This window comes from Cibotium barometz, chromosome 65 (genome assembly GCF_041138505.1).
Source record: "Cibotium barometz isolate CiBa-2024 chromosome 65, ASM4113850v1, whole genome shotgun sequence".
In the NCBI taxonomy this organism is placed as follows: Eukaryota; Viridiplantae; Streptophyta; class Polypodiopsida; order Cyatheales; family Cibotiaceae; genus Cibotium; species Cibotium barometz.
In genome coordinates, this window is record NC_141110.1 from 4,364,004 (window position 1) to 4,382,850 (window position 18,847).

Here is an 18,847-nt window from a genome sequence, read left to right on the forward strand (position 1 = left end):
TTTTTAATTTTTATTTTTTGAAAAAAGAAAAGGTTTTCTAGGGTTTGTTTTCTAGGGTTTGGGCTTGGCCGCGGTGCTACTCGCACACAGTGCAGGACTAGGGATTCAGAAATCCCCCTCGTCCGTGTTCACACACACAGCACAGCACAGAAACCAGAAACAACGCAGGACAAAGGATAAACAAAATTACAGAAAACTAAAAACGTTGACACCACACACACAATCGCCTTTCCTACAGTGTAAATTTCACTTCATGCAGCAGCTCGAGCTACAAACTTGAGCTTGGTGCAGGGCATCTCCTTGACAGCGGCGCCAAAAATGTGCACTTTTACCGTACGAGTCGGAGCTGGGGACTTGCCGAACACCGTATATGCGAGCCACGAATGGCTGCAAGCATACAACCAGAAACCTAGCAAGCTCAAACATAAAGCAAAGGTGTGTCACTCACCGCTCAAACCGTCGCCGTGAAGGATTCTTGCATCGCAGTAGTGAAGAAGGAGCCGCCGTCGCCGCTCTACCACCTCGCCATCGCCGTGCCGCCACACAGTGCTCAATCACTCTCTCTCTCTCTCTCTCTCTCTCTCTCTCACATATGCAGGAGAAGGGGAACGAGAAGATAAGGCAAGAGCACACTTTGTATTCAACACATTGAGAATGAGAGTTTTAGGGTTTCAATTGACTCTTATAGGTGACTTAGCCGTTCACACATGGGCGCCCATACATGGCCGGTCGATCTTGACCCTTATCCTGCTGATATTCAAGGTGCGCCTCTCATCGGCGATCACCCAATCCCTTTATCCTTTACCTATGGTGCCGACAAGCCCGGCCCATGACTCAGAATACTTAAATTAATTACATGACATAAAACATAGTACGTCTCAATGTCCGTAATAGGTTAACATGTCTTCAGACCCAACTAATGGCACATCATGTCGAACAACCCGCTCTGCACCACGAAGAACAGCCTCCACAAGATCTTCCAGGGTTACCGCTGCCAAATCCATGTCAGCAACTTCCCGCTTCACAGGTTTGCGAATACCTTTAATAAAAAAAAGAATTGAGGCTTTCCACCACCGGTCGATTTACTCGATCCAACTGCCTTAGCAGCTTTCGAAATTTAGCGACATAATCCTCAACTATTAAATCCTTCTAATGCATCCGATGACCCAACTTGTCCAACACATGCACAGAGGTCTTATCCTCCCGTTATCGGGCCACACAGAAAAGGAATTGTGACAGGGCTGCCAAAATTTAAAGTAGAAGGTATGCAGAAAATATGTGAAGCATGCCAATTTGGGAAGCAAACAAAGCATGTGTTTCCACGTAACAGATATGTGAGCAGAAATGCACTAGATGTTGTGCATTCAAATGTATGGGGTCCTACGAAGACCATACTATGGGAGGCTGCACGTATTATGTGACTCTCATTGATGACCACACAAGGAAAGTGTGGGTATATTTCATGAAGGAGAAGAGTGAGGTGTTCACTCACTTTCAGAATTTCAGAGTTTTGGTTGAAAAGCAAATAGGGAAATATGTAAAGTGCCTAAGGTCAGATGGAGGGGGAGAGTACTTCTCCAATGAGTTCTCTGAATTTTTGAAGAAGAATGGTATTCGGAGACAGTTTATATGCAGATACACTCCGTAGCAAAATGGAGTTGCTGAGCGAAAAAACAGGCACATTGCTGAGATTGCACGAGCATTGATGGAAGAGAAGAATATGCCGCATTGCTATTGGGCTGAGGCTGTTTACAGCAGTATACATCATGAACAAGACTCCAACTGCAGCCATACATGATGTAACTCCAGAGGAGAGGTTTACTGGTAGAAAACCAAATTTGTCTCATCTGAAAGTCTTTGGATGCATTACATATGTGCATGTGGCAGATGAGCTGAGAAGTAAGCTCGATCCGAAAGCTGAAAAATGTGTGTTTATTGGATATTCCCTTGAGCAAAAGGGATACAGGTGTTATAATCCTGCTACACGTGAGTTGAGGGTAAGTAGGGATGTTGTTTTTTATGAGATGAGCAGCTGGTATGTTGCTGAAAAAGAAGCTGTTGGGGCTGATGTGAGTGGAAGTGTGGTTGCACAGAATGCAGGTAAGCAATCACAGTCTTTGAGTGGACCAGGAGAGTCCTCATCTAGTGGGTCTGTTGATAGACCATGGAGTGGCAAGCTGCGTCATAATACCAGTCTTGCAAATGTGATTAGTACATCACGTAAAGGAAAAGAGAAAGTGGTTGAGCCCCTTGGTATGCCTGACATTTCTGTAGGGCATTCTCATGTTGATGGAGAGTCTAGTGGCTCAGATATGAGCCTTGATGAGGAGCTTGGGATCCCAGCTATGAGAACACCTGGTGTAAGGAAGGCTATGGAAGCCATGAATGAAAAGCTGCGAAGATCAGGGAGAGTGAAGAACCCTGTGCTGCAGAGATTTACATATGATGGTTATGTGGCACATCACTATGCATATATGGAAAAGGTTGTGCAGGTTGTAGAGCCCACATGCATTGATGAGGCTGTTGGAAATGTGTGTTGGGAGAAAGCTATGGATGAGGAGATGGATGCACTATATGGAAATGAGACTTGGGATTTAGTGCAATTGCCTGAAGGCAAGAAAGCCATTGGATGCAAGTGGGTGTACAAAGTAAAACATAACAGTGATGGAAGCATAAACAGGTACAAGGCTAGATTGGTAGCCAAAGGATATGCGCAGACATATGGCATTGATTATGAGGAAACTTTCAGCCCAGTCGCCAAGATGGCAACGGTGAGAGTTGTGATAGTAGTGGCTGCGTCAAAGCAATGGTCTTTACATCAGATGGATGTAAAGAATGCATTCTTGCATGGGGATTTGCAAGAAGAGGTGTATATGTTGCAGCCACCTTGTTATGAGGATGTGAGTCACCCCGAGCATGTTTGCAGGTTGAAGAAAGCCTTGTATGGCTTAAAACAAGCACCAAGAGCATGGTCTGACAAGATTTCTGAATATCTTGTCACTATTGGCTTTCATGTAGCCAATGTAAATTTCTCATTGTATGTGAGACATGGTGATAGAGGGGTTGTGCTTGTTGTCATCTATGTAGATGACTTGATCATTACGGGGGACCATGATGCAGAGATCTTTGATGTAAAGATCCTGCTTAGACAGAAGTTCGAGATGAAGGATCTGGGGGAGCTCAGATATTTCTTGGGCATTGAGGTGATTAGGTCACCACATGGTATTGGATTACTGCAGAGACAGTATGGCTTGGACATGTTGTCCAAGTATGGTATGACAGGCTGTAAGCCTATTTCTGTGCCATTGGATCAGAATGGCAAGTTGAGTGCAGATTCAGGAGAGATCTTGGAGGATCCTACTATGTACAGGTGCATAGTAGGAAGTTTGATCTACATGATGATCACCAGACCAGATTTGAGCTATGCTATTGGGTTGGTGAGTCAGTTTATGCAGGTTCCATGAAAACCGCATTTGGATGCAGTGAGACGCGTACTGAGGTATGTGAGGTCTACTTTGCATTGTGGACTATTCTATGAGACTGGGACAGAAATATGTGTACATGGGTACACAGATGCTGATTGGGCTGGTAGTATCTCAGATAGAAGATCTACTAGTGGATTCATGTTTTCTTTGGGGAGTGTTGCTGTGACTTGGAGCAGCAAGAAACAGCCTACGGTTGCTCTATCCAGTACAGAGGCCTGCAAGAAAGCTCTCTATTGCAGATCTATACATTAGGATAGGGTTAGGGAAAGGGAGAGGAAAAAGAGAGAGGAAGGGACAAAAGAAAAGCTCACATAAAGCCATGTCCAAGCTTTCCATGAAAGCTTGGAAGAGGACATGAAACCATGAAACCATGAAATCTTGGAGGAAGACATGAAACCATGAAACCATGAAGAAATAAAGAAAGGGCTTACCTTGGAGAGGGAGACTTGATTGATGCAAAACCCTTGAGAGATGAGTTGTGGTGGAAGGAATACTAGGGTGCTGTAGGCATAGGTTGTGCATCGCAGGATAGGGGAAGTAGGTAGGTATTGGCACCTATCTGCGGCGATTTAGGTAGGAGTCATAGTTTGAGCAACGAGATTTTGCTGCTAGCTTCACTGGTGAGCAGCAAAATTTCACTGCTATTGAGCAGCGTATTTTTGCTGTTGGGTAGTGGATTTTCGTTGTTGTGGTCGCTCTTTAGCAACAAAACCCAGGGTAAATTTTTGTTTGTATGTTGTGTGTTTTGTATGAACCCTAAATCAGTTTTGGCCAAGTTAAAGATGTCTGATAGTGATTCATCAAGGGCCAGAAGTTGGATCTAAGGCATGGTTGAGATAGAGAATTTGATGTGTGTGTGATCGATGTGCAAGGGCCAGTATATATGACAACATCGTATAACAATTAAGCATGTTCGGATATGTGGTCTTCATGAGGCAGTGGCACGATGAAGTGTGGATGATAACATGGTGGAGAACCATAGGAGAGTTCTAGGTAATATGCCACACCATTCAGTGACATCGGGTAGAGTGTGGAAGGTGGCAAGGCTTCATATGGAAAGCATGGCTTAGACTCATCTTCCCCAACAAATGAATGAGGTGCCTCCACCATTGCCACATGAGGAGGAAGAGAATCTCATCATGGATGACATGGTGAATGACTTTTTTGGACAGGAGATCATAGATGATATTGAGCAAGCATCCAATGTCACAAAAGGTGGAAACCTTGCATAGAGAGGCAAGCATCCCTTTGCATGAGGGATGTTCGTACCCCACACTGTGAGAAAACTTGGAGCTATTCAACTTGCAAAAAACTTATGGATGGAGTGATGCAAGTGTCACAAGTCTTCTTCAGTAAGACCGCCTCATTCTATTCTCTCAAATAGAAAATATTTCATGTTCTATATACTCTCCTTGCTAATATTTTGACATATGATTTCTTACCCTATGTTGTAGGCTTCTCAAGAAGATTCTTCCCCCTCAAAATCTATTACCGATCTCATGAGATGGGTGTCATAAAATGCTCTCTATACTAGGTATGGATTACATAAAAATACATACATACTAGGTGTCATAAAATGCTCTCTCTAGGTATGGATTACATAAAAATACATACATGTCCCAATGATTGCATGGTATTTAGAGAGGTTAATAAAGATGCAACACAATGTTTACAATGTGGGGAGATCCGCTATAGGGATGATTTGCAAGGAGATAAAGTTCCTCAAAAGGTTTTGATACATTTCTCTATCATTCCTCACATCCAACACATGTCACATGTTTAAATGTAAGGGGATTGTAGAACTCATGATGTGGCATGCTACTCACATCACTCAATCGATGGCATCATGAGGATCATAGTAGCTGATTCACCGGTATAGCAACATGTGGAGCATCAATGGCCAGAGTTTAAAGATGAGCCTTGTCACTTACATCTTGGCTTGGGTACGGATGGTGTTAACCCATTTGGCTTCAAGTCCACATCATGGTCTACTTGCCCTATTGTATTAGTGAATTACAACCTCCCTCCATGGGTGGCAATTAAGAAAGGTCATATCATGCTTGCTCTCCTTGTAACAGGATAGTATAAGGTGGCAAACATGGATGTGTATCTCGAGCCTTTGATTGAGGAGATTGAGACACTATGTCAAGGTATCAAAGTACATGACGTTTCAAGGCCAATAAATAGGTATGAGATGGAGATGAAAGGAGTTTTCCTTTGGACAATGCATGACTATCTTGGGTTCTCAGAGTGCTCAAGTACCTACTTCAAGCTTATATGCATAAGGCTTTAGCTTTTAAACTTTAAGTTTATATCTCTATCTAAATCATCTCAATTTTAAAATAGGTTTTGTAGCCTCTGGATATCATGCATGTCCGATTTGTAGACCATCAATTGTTTTGGAAAGACTCTCTACACTTAAGAAGGCAATTGTTTTGGAAAGACCCTCTACACTTAAGAAGGTGGTGTATGATAAACATCATCGATTTCTCTCTCCTTCACATCCCAATTATGTGCCACATGATGTCTCACCACTTGTGATGAGAGGTGGAGATTGGTTTGAAGCATGGAGAAGCACTTCCAATCCACGACCAAATGGGATGTCTAGACACTCAATCTTCTTTCGACTTCTCCATATTGGTGTGACATGAAGATCAATCATCTCTTAGATCCCATGCATATCTTCAAGAATGTGGCAACAAATATTTGGGACTATTTAATTAGTAAAAGAGATACAAAGGGTGTAAGGATGACCTACAAAACATTGGACTCCTTCAAAGCGCATGGCCAATTGAAAGTCATTAGGGAAAAATTTGGGCTCATTTTTGGGCCCTCTAAGAGATTTTTTGCCATCTTTGCCTTGAAAATGGGGGCCGCTTGATGAACATTTCTTACCTTATGTTAAAACTCCATCATATGACGTATCATTAGAAAGATCATGAAAATTAGATCTTATAATTTCAAACTCCAAAAAATTTGGAGTTACTAAGCTCAAGATATACCATTCTCCTTAGAATCAAGTTTAAAGGCTACCATAACGGTCCACATCATCACTTTTAAACCTACTTTTTTTGTACATCTTCCATGGGTCATGTCCAAACCCCATCATGTTATATATCAATGGGTGAAGAGTAGATTCTATATATGCAAACTCCAAAAAAATTAGAGTTGATTTTTTTAAAAAACCATGGCCCCATTTTTGATGATGTGGCATTTCTTAGAGGGCCCAAAAATGAGCCCAAATTTTCCCTAATGGAGAGTGGCAAAATAGTCCTACCAAAGGCACCATGGGTATTAACCAAGAGGGAGCACAATAAGGTGAAAAGTGTGATTGCCTCTTTTCGTACACCAATGGGAGTTATGTATTCATTGAAGGGTGCCTTCAAAGACCAAAAAGAAAGAAGAGGAACAATTATATGGCCTTAAGACACATGATTGGCACAAGATATTATAGGTATACAAATTTTTTCTTATTTATTTTCTCTTTGTGGTATATAATTTGTAAGCTCATATAATAACTTTCATTTTTTTCTATACATAGTTTATTCTTCCAATTACTATAGCTGGTTGTGGAGACAAGAAGGTGAGAGAGGCTATTTATGAAATGGGAAGCTTGGTGAGGTATGAATCTTTTCTTCAATTCACTAAGTTATATTGCTTATTTGGAATTCTCATGCTCACAAGTTATGTATAATTGGTAAATAGTACATATAATTGCTACATATGTAGGTACATATCCTTATAGGAGGTAGATCCTACATCCATTGAGATGGCTCATCTCAATGCTATTGAGGGAGTGTGTATGATCAAGAATAACTTTCCTAATACAATTCTCACTAGCCAATTGCATCTTCTTGTGGTGCATGTGGTTGATGAAGTGGCATTGTGTGGTGTTGTTCATGTTTGATGGATGTTTTTTCTTGAAAGGTTCATGAAAACCTTAAAGAACTTTGTGAGACAAAGAGAAAGGCCAAAAGCAAGCATGGCAGAGAGATGGTTGATGCAAGAGTCTCTTCTGTATATCTCAAAACATCTATCTCTCATAGATCCTTCCATGCCACGATTGTGGAGCAATGAGAAGGATGACTGACTAATCACTAATGTGCCTTAGGGAAAAAGGAAGGCAACAAATACTGGATAAAGCATTACGCCACAAGGTGAATACATTTTGCATTCTAAATAGTCCCATCATGGAGAAGTGGATTGGGAGATACAAGGATGCAATCAATAGACGAAAGGATGAGATAAGAGCTTTCAAAAGCGCAAATAGACACTTGCCATTCCCGCCTAGCTTAGAAACTCTACCAAATGTGATCAATATAGAATGGCTTTGTATGGCAATATTGATGGCATCACAAAATGGAGAGATGATCACAAGAGAAGAGCATGAGTATGCAAGAGGATGTGACTCTCAAGTAAGTAGATTCTTTATCTCTATCTGACATATACACCTTGCTTAATGCACTATACTAGATGTCATGCTTTTGTTTAATGTTAATACAAACTATATAATGTAATATGGTTAGAGGGAAGGTACTTTCACACGGACCGTGTGGATTCTAAAAGAAACACATTTGATTATTGTGTGATGGTAACTTTTGAGCAAGAAAGTCGAGCCAGTAGACATGATACTAATGTCATAGAGGACAATCTTGAGTATTGTGGAACTATTTAAGATATTCTTAAGGTTGGATTTAGAACATTTAGTCTATTCATTTTTTATGTCAAATGGTTCAAGGTGATATATAGAGGTGCTCAAAAACCCTGATGACGAAACATCCAAATGGGTTCTTTCAAATTGATTCCACCACTTGTTCAAAACATATCTTTCAAGATCAAGATGTGGAGGCCAAATCTCTAGATGAGGTGCAAGTGCTACCTGAAATCGGCTCATTATGGAAGAAGATGATGAAGAAAACATTTTGGATGGGGCCGATGAAGAGCATGAGGAACATCAATCCGCAGAAGATGATGAGTCACCTATCAATAACACCATATTGGGAAATTTGGGAATTTCCTAAGTCCCACTTTGAGAAATAGACCTATTTTTGTGCATTTTGTATAGAAATATTTGTATTTTTATAGCCAAACCTAAAAGTTTACCTTATCTATGAGAATAAAGCAAATTAAATGTTGAAAAAATAACTAGAAAACTATAGAGTATGTGTGTTTTCCTAAGGAATTTCTTCTTTACTTCACTTTATATTAATACATGATGCTTGGACATCAATGCATTCTCTCTCTCTCTCTCTCTCTCTCTCTCTCTCTCTCTCTCTCTCTCTCGCTCCAACCCTTGACCTTTGACTACATATGCATAGTCGCCATACAATATAATAGTATGGTTATAATTCTGGTTAGCTCTTTCTAGTAAGTTGGAAAGAATATGTATGTGTGGTTAATAGTCTCGAAAAGAAAATCCCAAAAAATATTACTTAGAATTATTTGAGATCAAAGCACACTATATTCTTTTTGTCTATATTTGTGCTGAATGTTTCTAAGTTGGAAAAAGGATATCTACGTTACCCTTGAAAATAAAAATCAAAACAACAATAATGAGACTAATTTGAGATTTAATATATCTACTATACTTTGCATTCATACTGCAGTCATTTAATATCAAAGCATAGTTGGTATATTTTTTCATCAAAGTGCGTTCTCTCCATCAAAATACAGTTAGAATATCACTCTTCCACGATGATCTTGTTTACAAAACAATCAAGTCTTCTATGAAATCACAACCCAAAAACCTTGAGCTAGTCTCCAATTATAAACACCAAGGTATAAGTTAGAGACATGAATGTATTGTTGCCTTGTCACATCATTTTTGCGGAAGGTAAAATTCTAAAGTTTTTTAATGAAGTGTCGCTACATGACCACAAGATACTTCATAAAAGTATATTTTTGACCGTGTGGCCAAAGATTACAAAAGACAATATTATAGGACTATTGAATTAAGAAGCAACAATGCATATAGTTGCAATGAACATTTTAGAATATATTTCCATACACACATGCTACAACACTTCCCACATTAATATGCATACAAGACATATGTGTAGATCATACTTAGAAAAACATATTTTAAGAGGAAAAATATTCGACCATATGGCCAAATATCAATAGACACCAACTTGATACCTTTGATAATATAAGTCATACCAATATTTCAATCAAAGCAGTGCAATTGCAATTGGCAAAAGCATTGTAGCTATATGATACAAAAAAAATTATTCCTATATATTTGACCATGTGGTAAAACATCAAAAGATCCAACACTTTAGACAAATATTTGGATCAAAGTAATGCAATTGGAATTGATTCAAGCATTCTAGCTACCATACAAGAAATTTCTTCTTGCAATATAACTTCAACAATATACTTGAAAATAAAATTCAAAACAACAATACCGAGACTAATTTGAGACTTAAACTTTTCTAGTATATTTTGCATTCATGCACGCATTCATTTAATATCAAAGCACAATTAGTATACCTTTTCATAAAAACACATTTTCTCCATCAAATTACATTTAGAATATCATTCTTCATTGAGGAGCTTGTATATAATACAATGAATTCTTCCATGAAATCACAATCTAGAAATCTTGAGCTAGTCTCTCTGATGTTGAACGCATTTATAAACACCAAGGTACAAGTTGTAGAAAAGAGTGTATTGTTTTTGTGTCACATCATTTTCGTGGAAAGTACAATTTTTGAAGGTTTTTTATGAAGTGTCTAGCTACACGACCATTTATGTAGTCATCCTTATATCCTAGCTGATGAGCAAGTTGCATTGCTTCCATATCCTTTAGAGTAGAAACCAAAGGAATCCGCTTTAACCTCGATACTTGTGAGACACCCAATGGATGGGTTGGATGAATTGAGACTCTTGACGATGATCCTTGTACAATTGATGATCTCTTCAAGCAAGAAGTGATTGAAGATTGTTTCATATATATTCCATCTCCACGATTGATGTTCTTGGGTTGTACTGATGATGAAGATGACATAGCATTATCATCTCCTTTAAGCCATTTGTCAATCACAACCTTAAATTGTGTGTACAACTCATGTCCATATTGAACTGGCTCAAGTCCATATCGATCAAATTTTATGACTTCATGTGCATCATGGGATCCACTTAAGCGAGTCAAGTAGGGTAGAAGTTCCTCAATCAAGATTGAGTCTCCTTGGTTAACATCAAATGTCTGTGGATAGATGCAGTTCTCAAGAGGGTTAGGACACCCCTTGTAGGGACTATCATCTATCAAAATAGTCTTGCTATGTTCACAAACATTGCCATATTCATTCCACACATACTGAAGGGGCTTGCACATTGCTTCCACCCCCATCTTGTCTGGCCGATAGATGATCTTGAGTGGATGCGTATGGCATTTCTCCTGTCCCCAAATCATGAAAAAAGGATATCTCCTTTTTGCATAGCTCTCCAAGCAATTGATTATTGCGATGACATTTTTGTGTGAAGCTGTAGACCAAACTCCCACTTGGAATCTTGCAAATGTAGCTTCAAGAAACTCAATGCATCCTGGTCGAAGAACAACCCATTGCTTGCCCACTCGAAAACTTTGGAACCTCTTTGATGTGGAAAAACAACGTTGTAAAAGAAGACCATTGAGATCAAGTATCACACATAGTTTGGTAGCACTTTTCGCCAAGGCCACATCACTTACTTTGTTTGCTCTGCTCAAATCTGCCAAATATGCAAATAGACTATTCTTAGTCAAATTTGAATCATTCTATCATACAACACAAAGGTTAAGAACAAAATAGACATCTAGTCTCTTACAAGTTTTTTTTTCATTTTAGAGCTAGTAAGCTAAGATAAAAACATTATATATAGTTCAATAGGGCTAAGTTTATTGTACTATTCCATATATACATTGTATAAGACATTAAATTTAATATGCAAATAGTATGCATGGATGGTAGATATTTCATCAAAATATATTTTTGACCATCTGGCAAAAAAATCTCAAAAAGTAATATTATATGACTATTGAATTAAGATACAACAATGTATATAGTTGCAATGAACATTTTAGAATATTTTTCCATACACACATGCTACAATATTCCACATTGATGTGCATGTAGGACATGCATGTTGAGCATACTTAGAAAAACATATTTCAAGAGAAAAAATATTAGATCATGTGGCCTAATATCAATAGACACCACATTGACACCTTTGATAATACAAGTCATACCAATGTTTCAATCAAAGCACTGCAATTGAAATTGAAAAACTCAATGTAGTTGTATGACACAAAACATTTTCTTCTAATATATTTGATCACATGGCAAAATATTGAAGGACACAAAACTTTAGAGAAAACCAATACCAACATTTGGATCAAAGTAATGTAATAGCAATTGATTGAAGCATTCTAGCTATACCATACAAGAAAATATTTCTTTCAACATTATCATGTACTTCATACTTGTATTTTAATACAGAAGCACAAACTTTTTGCAACCAATTTTAGGTACAATATGATGAAAATATTTCTAGAAATAAGGACTCTTAAACAATAAACACAAAACTGAGAGAAATAGGCTTGTAAGGCTTGCTTTAGATAGCACCACAAAATGAGAAAATATGTAGGAAATGTTATGTCATGAAATCATCCTCCAAAACACAAGTTCAACCTTACACCATAGTGTTCTCATTGACAAAAGTTAGAGATAGAGAGGTTCAAATACCTGAAGTAGCCTTCAACCTCTCTTTCATAATAATATTTGCTATGTCTTGGCTTGATTCATCCACACCCTCCGGCGGTAGGTCAAGAGCTAGAGCACCAATGGGAGGAACCTCTTGAGCACTTGTAGGTGGGTTGGCGCTCTCATGGGCTCTCCAACATGCCGCTTCAATCTCTCTTTGCTCTTGACTATCGCACACCACTGCAATAGTCTTCATGTGATGTTCCAATGCGAGCGTTGATGCAACACCACATGAGAATATATCACATACAACCTCATGTGCATCATTGAATGCCTTGATTGTAGCCTTGATGACCTTCTTTTTCTTTCTAAATATGGCCTTTGCAATAGTTTGTTCTTCTTCAAGCTCTCCATCCTTTCCTTCTTTGTCAATGGCTTCAATGGATTCATTATCCAAAATGCATGGCTTGTTGGAATTTCCAACATATCGATCTAGATTGATGAAGCTTTTCTCCATGGTCACAAGTGTCAACACAACAAATGAATCCATGGCCCCAAAAGCAAGACTCTTGGCCATTGGTAGGAAGTCAACACTTCCAACTTGCATATGGTACTTGCATGAAAGATTCTCAAGGGCCTCCTCCATAGCTGCCATTTGTTTGCGGTTGAGAAATGACAACAAAATGAATTGTTTAGGCTCACATGTCATTTTTAACAATGTGAAGACCACCTTTCCAAACATGATAGAATCCCATGTCATGCCCCCAACTCCATGTGCCGCTTCTAGGACAACCACACCAATGGTAATAGGATCTTTATACACATTGTATATAAGATCGAATGCCTCAAGGTTGCACCCCACAATATATACTTGCCAAGGTAAGGTAGTAGAAGAATAAAGAGGATCTTGCTTCTTCACAATAAGAAAGTTCACAATGTCTTTTGCACCATTTGGCAATGGTCCTGCATCAGCCCCACGTGTGAGCTTTTTTGACACCCAATCACTGCAAACACCTAAAATCTTTGTGTATACATCGTTGGTGATGTCATATTCAACAACAAGATCTTCCCAACTCTTCATCATACTATTGCTAGCATGAGTTAAGGCATTGAAGAGAGAAACTAGCTCCTCATGGAGCACCCTATCTTGCTTGATTTGCTTTGCACTTGTCTCCATGTCAACAACATCCTCTTTGTTCCATTTGTTTCTAAGAAAGACGATGTGTCCATCATTAACTTCCTTTTGTAATGTGAGGATGTCCCCATCCTTTAGACCCATAAGGATGGGTCTCCATGTCAACAACATCCTCTTTGTTCCATTTGTTCCATTTGTTTCTAAGAAAGACGATGTGTCCATCATTAACTTCCTTTTGTAATGTGAGGATGTCCCCATCCTTTAGACCCATAAGGCAACGAAAAGTTGCGGGAGAAGGCTGCCTTCCCTTCTTTGTGGTGGTATCCTCTTGAGATGAAAGCTCCCCCTTTGAGTATCTCTTCATGATGGTAATCCAACCATCAAATATCTCTTGTGTGCTCACTATCATATGGCAATCACGTGATGTACACTTTTCTCCAATGTATTCTAGAAATCTCTATCAAAAATAAAAATATGAAATGAGAAAGAAAACACCAAATGCATCTTGAATAAGACAAGCTAAGGTTGTACATCATTACCTCCCATGGTACTCTTTGAGAACTACCCTTTGGAAGCCCTTGTTGAGGTTTTGGTGGAGACCCAAATGCTATCCATTGATCCCTTACTTGTTGAAGTTGCTCAAGATAAGGACCATTCTTCATAACATTGTGGGATTCCATATTTGTCATCCTAGAAAGCTCAATGCACATTTCAGCAGGACAGTCCACCAAGATTCTTGCATTCCTTGTGGCATATAGATGTTTGGTTCCTAGGCATCGATGAGTGCTACTTAGGATATAGATCTTTGTCGCATGGATTGAGTGAAGACCTGATATGATCCAATAGGAGTAAGAATGTAGCTTATCCACTTCCACCTCGTCACGATGCATGGGTCGCTTCACATCACTCTCCTCCAAAAAGGGCATGAGGTATGCTACTATTGCTGGATTCATGGGATTCTTTACAAAAGATGATGTCAACTTTTGCACATAATCCCAACAAAGTGTTCTATAGGCATATAAAGGTGGTGCCTCATAGCATCTACCAACATCAATAGGAAACTGTGTGGTTGAGCCAAATGGAAAGTATTTTTCAAACATGTGAAATCCTGAACCCTCCTTTTTACCCTTCTTCTTAACCATGTCTGGAAAGTCAAAGGTTCTTTCAACACCCTTGACTTCAACATTAGGAAGTGAATGGGGTCTTCTTGGGCCCTTTAATTTGCCCAAGCCTAATCAAGGTGATTAAGGAATAGCCAAATGGGGGGTTGCTATATGGACTGAAATGTTGGGTTTGTAAGAGAGGTGTAAGAGTGGTCAAAGGGTGCACTTTTTCCCCCAAAAAGGGGGGGAGGCAATTTTACAATTTTCGGACCTCCATAACTTCTACATACAAGCTCCGACTTGAGCGGACATTATAGATCCGTGATCTACGCATCAAGAGCTTTCCATAGATATGCTACATGATATGGTTTTATCCGCTAGATTTTAAATTCCATTTTTCCTCCAAAATTTAAATTCGAATAAAGTAGCCGTTTTGAAGCTTCTAATTAGAAAACGTTTCTTCTTAAGAGAAAAGGTTTGACTTCTTAAACTGCCAAATAAAAGGGCCCAAGAAGACTCCATTGAGGTCCTAATGAGTGACACCAAAGGTGTTGCTTGGATTACTTGTGCCTTTGAAGATTGGTTTGTGTTGTCTAGAGGAGTGTTAGGAGGTACACTCACACCAAGAGCCTGTGAGTTTGAGGCTATTGATTGTGCTTGTGCTGCATCTTGAATATTTGTCCTCTTCTTTGGTTGAACACCATGTTTTGTAGGAGAAAGAAGTTCACTATGCTTGATAGACTCAAATGTAGCTATTATGTCCTGTGTGCCTGATATCTCCTCTGGGAGGCTCCAACCCATTGCTCTCAAAGAGTATACTTCATCCTCTTTTATATGTGTGGATTGAAAAGATAAGGGATCCAGGTTGTATTCAATGTTCTTTCCCTTGATCTTTACTACAATACACAGGATCCCTTCCTTCCCAGCACATCCATCCATCAACCCCTCAATGATCCCAACTTGATCATATGTTGAATCCTCAAGCTTTGAAGCATATAAAAGGACATTGTTTGCCCTTTTTCCTTCTTTGTCATAAACATCCATAAACCAAGGCCACACAAAATCCCCACTAACTCCATCAATGATTTAACTCTCCTTCCTTGCCGAAGTAGATTTCTTTGCCATTGAATAAACCTACATAAGTACAAAAAATAAGATATATTAGAAACAAATCTCAAGTTTTGACCACATGGCCAAAGCTTTACTCAATAGTGTTATGATTACCATATGCATGCATAGGATTTGACCAATGTATGTCCAAATATCATCATAGAAAGGGTTTAAGTTAGAATTTAACCATATGGCAAGATATTGCATTGAATAAACCTTCATAAGTATAAAAAATAAGATATATTAGAAACAAATCTCAAGTTTTGACCACATGGCCAAAGCTTTACTCAATAGTGTTATGATTACCATATGCATGCATAGGATTTGACCAATGTATGTCCAAATATCATCATAGAAAGGGTTTAAGTTAGAATTTAACCATATGGCAAGATATTGCATTGAATAAACCTACATAAGTATAAAAAATAAGATATATTAGAAACAAATCTCAAGTTTTGACCACATGGCCAAAGCTTTACTCAATAGTGTTATGATTACCATATGCATGCATAGGATTTGACCAATGTATGTCCAAATATCATCATAGAAAGGGTTTAAGTTAGAATTTAACCATATGGCAAGATATTGCATAGAAATATTAGGTTTTGACCACATGGCCAAAACTTTATTCAATAGTGTTATGATTATGATATGCATGCATAGGATTTGACCATATGGCAAAAACTTTTCTCTTTCTAGTTTTACTCTGAGAAGGAATCTCTACCTAGACTTGAGGTTTTTCCATATACAAGTGATCTTGATCCATATACAATTTCAGAACACAAAAAGAACCATCTTTGTAACTAGGTGCTCATAGATTTTAGCTATAATTTCATGCAACAATTAAACACAGGTGAGCATGGATTTTATCCATACTCTCATGCCACAATGAAAGGTTTATTTGTAATGCCAATTTTCATGTAGACATGGTCATAGGTTCATCATGGACCTATTATAGTGGAAGTGGCCAATTGATAATTCATAATTATGGGCTTTTGAAGAGATGTCTTCTATAGAATTTGACCATGTGGAAAAAACTTTGCTTTGTTTAGTTTTACTCTTACAAGACACCTCTACTTGGCCAACTTCCTTGAGGCCTTTCAATATACAAGTGATCTTGTAATTAAGATGATTGAAAAAGAATTTTAGAACAGAAAAAGAACCATCTTAGTAACCTAGGTGTCCATGGATTTTAACCATGATTCCATGCAACAATCAAACATAGGTGCTCGTGGATTTTAGCCATACTATTATGCAACATTGAAAGAATACATGATTTTCTTACTTTTTTTCCATAATTTCAAATTTTGTTTGACATGAAATAGAGACACAATGTGTTACATGTAACAATTGAGATACAAAGATTTGACCACAAGGCAAAAGCCTATGTGTCCAAAATGTTGAATGTAATAATTATAAGGTAGAATTTGACCATATGAACAAATCTTGTGACAATGGAGAGCACTAATGTTAGAGATCACTAATGGATATACAGAAGTGAGCATGGATTTTATCCATACTCTCATGCCACAATGTTTGGTTTTTTTTGTAATACCAAATTTCATGTAGACATCGTCATAGGTTCATCGTGGACATATTGTCATGAAAGTGGCCATTTGATAATTTATATTCTATGTGTAGCATGGGTTTTTGAAGGAGATGTCTTCTATAGAATTTGACCATATGGTAAAAACTTTGCTATGTTTGGTTTTACTCTTAGAAGACAGCTCTACTTGGCCAACTTCCTTAAATCCTTTCAATGTACAAGTGATCTTGGATATAAGATGATTAAAAAAAATTAGAACACAAAAAGAACCATCTGAATAACCTAGGTGTCCATGGATTTTAACCATAATTCCATGTAACAATCAAACATAGGTGCCCATGGATTTTAGCCATATTATTATGTGACATTGAAAGTATGCATGATTTTCTTACTTTCATCCGATTTTAGTCTGATATGCAATAGAGACACAACATGTTACGTCTAATAGTTGAGGTACAAAGATTTGACCACAAGGCAATATCCTATGGCTATTTCACAAAGAAGCTTTCATATTGACCATGGCTTTTGGCCATACAGTCACTTTTGTTTGAAGCATCATATAACCAGAAGTATATTTTTGTTACCTCTTTTGTAAGCACAAGTATATGTGTGTCTTGAAAAAGTCATTTCATGTGAAATGCATACATATACAGAGAATTATTCTACAATGTCCAATTAGTCTCTATTGTGCTACATGGATAGATCACTATTTTCTGCATAGCGAGTGATTACACATATGTGCAAGTAGTATATAGAAGTACGCTTATACAAGCAAGGTCAACACAGCATACAAGAAAAATCAGCAAGACAGAAGCATTCTCAAGGGACAAGGTCGCATCTTTGCCATAACAAGAGTGTTGAAAAACTGATCAAGGTTAGTTTCATACTTGTTTTCTTATTTCTGCATTGTTTGTTTTTTCAAGTAGGCTCTTAGTCAAGAAACATTCTCGATTTTAAGAAAACTGGGTGTGAAGTTAACCATATTTTTATTTTTATGTCATGAATGTACTATATGATCTCATTTATCTTACTAGGCTAATTATGATTAAGAAAGATTAATTATGTAATTAAGTATTATGAACCAGAAAATCAAGAAAACAAAGAACATCATTAGGAACTCAATGGAGTCTTTTTGGGTCCTTTAATTTGCCATGAGGTTATGGAAACGTTTAACTTTTTGACAAATAGGAGCCCGCCATGTAAGCAAAAACCAATGGTTTGTAAGAGAGGTGTAAGAGTGGTCAAAGGGTGCACTTTTTCCCCCAAAAAGGGGAGGGGGCAATTTTACAATTTTCGGACCTCCATAACTTCTACATACAAGCTCCGATTTGAGCAGAGATTACAGATCCGTGATCTACGCATCAAGAGCTTTCCATAGATATGTTACATGATATGGTTTTATCTGCTAGATTTTAAATTCCATTTTCTCCCCAAAATTCAAATTCGAATAAAGTAGCCGTTTTGAAGCTTCAAATTAGAAAACGTTTCTTCTTAAGAGAAAAGGTTTGACTCCCTTAAACTGCCAAATAAAAGGGCCCAAGAAGACTCCATTGAGTTCCTAATGGCATGAGGCAAAGAGCCTACCTTTAAATGGCTATGGTTACGATGCTTGCCGGCAAAGTTCTGATTAGCGTCAATATTGTGAATGACTGTTGTTGTTGCGAAGCTTGCTGGAAAAGTCGCTTCATGATTAGCGTCTGATTAGCGTGTGAAGACAAACAAGAAGATGAAAAGAAGTAGATATGCATATGAAACATACATGAAGGGTCAAAATCTTGCTTAAGCAC

The 18,847-nt window shown here is 38.2% G+C and overlaps 1 protein-coding gene across 1 annotated transcript; it reads right to left on the reverse strand.

The window, feature by feature from the left end:
- Positions 1-878: 878 nt before the first annotated feature.
- LOC147602854 (uncharacterized) lies at positions 879-13,710 on the reverse strand. Its single transcript, XM_086797206.1, has 3 exons — positions 13,531-13,710; positions 12,480-13,406; positions 879-1,019 (listed from the first exon to the last, which is right to left on the reverse strand). Exons 1-3 carry the CDS (start codon positions 13,708-13,710, stop codon positions 879-881), a joined length of 1,248 nt encoding a protein of 415 aa, XP_086653332.1.
- Between the last annotated feature and the right edge of the window lie 5,137 nt (positions 13,711-18,847).

What these genes read in the sequence shown, in the direction of transcription:
- LOC147602854 (XM_086797206.1), bottom strand. Translation starts at nt 13,710, where the DNA reads ATGATAGTGAGCACACAAGAGATATTTGATGGTTGGATTACCATCATG. An exon ending in TCCTCACATTACAAAAGGAA is followed by an intron (nt 13,407 to 13,530) that starts GTTAATGATGGA and finishes ACATTACAAAAG; the next exon opens with GAAGTTAATGATGGACACAT. An exon ending in CATTCAATGATGCACATGAG is followed by an intron (nt 1,020 to 12,479) that starts GTTGTATGTGAT and finishes AAACCTGTGAAG; the next exon opens with CGGGAAGTTGCTGACATGGA.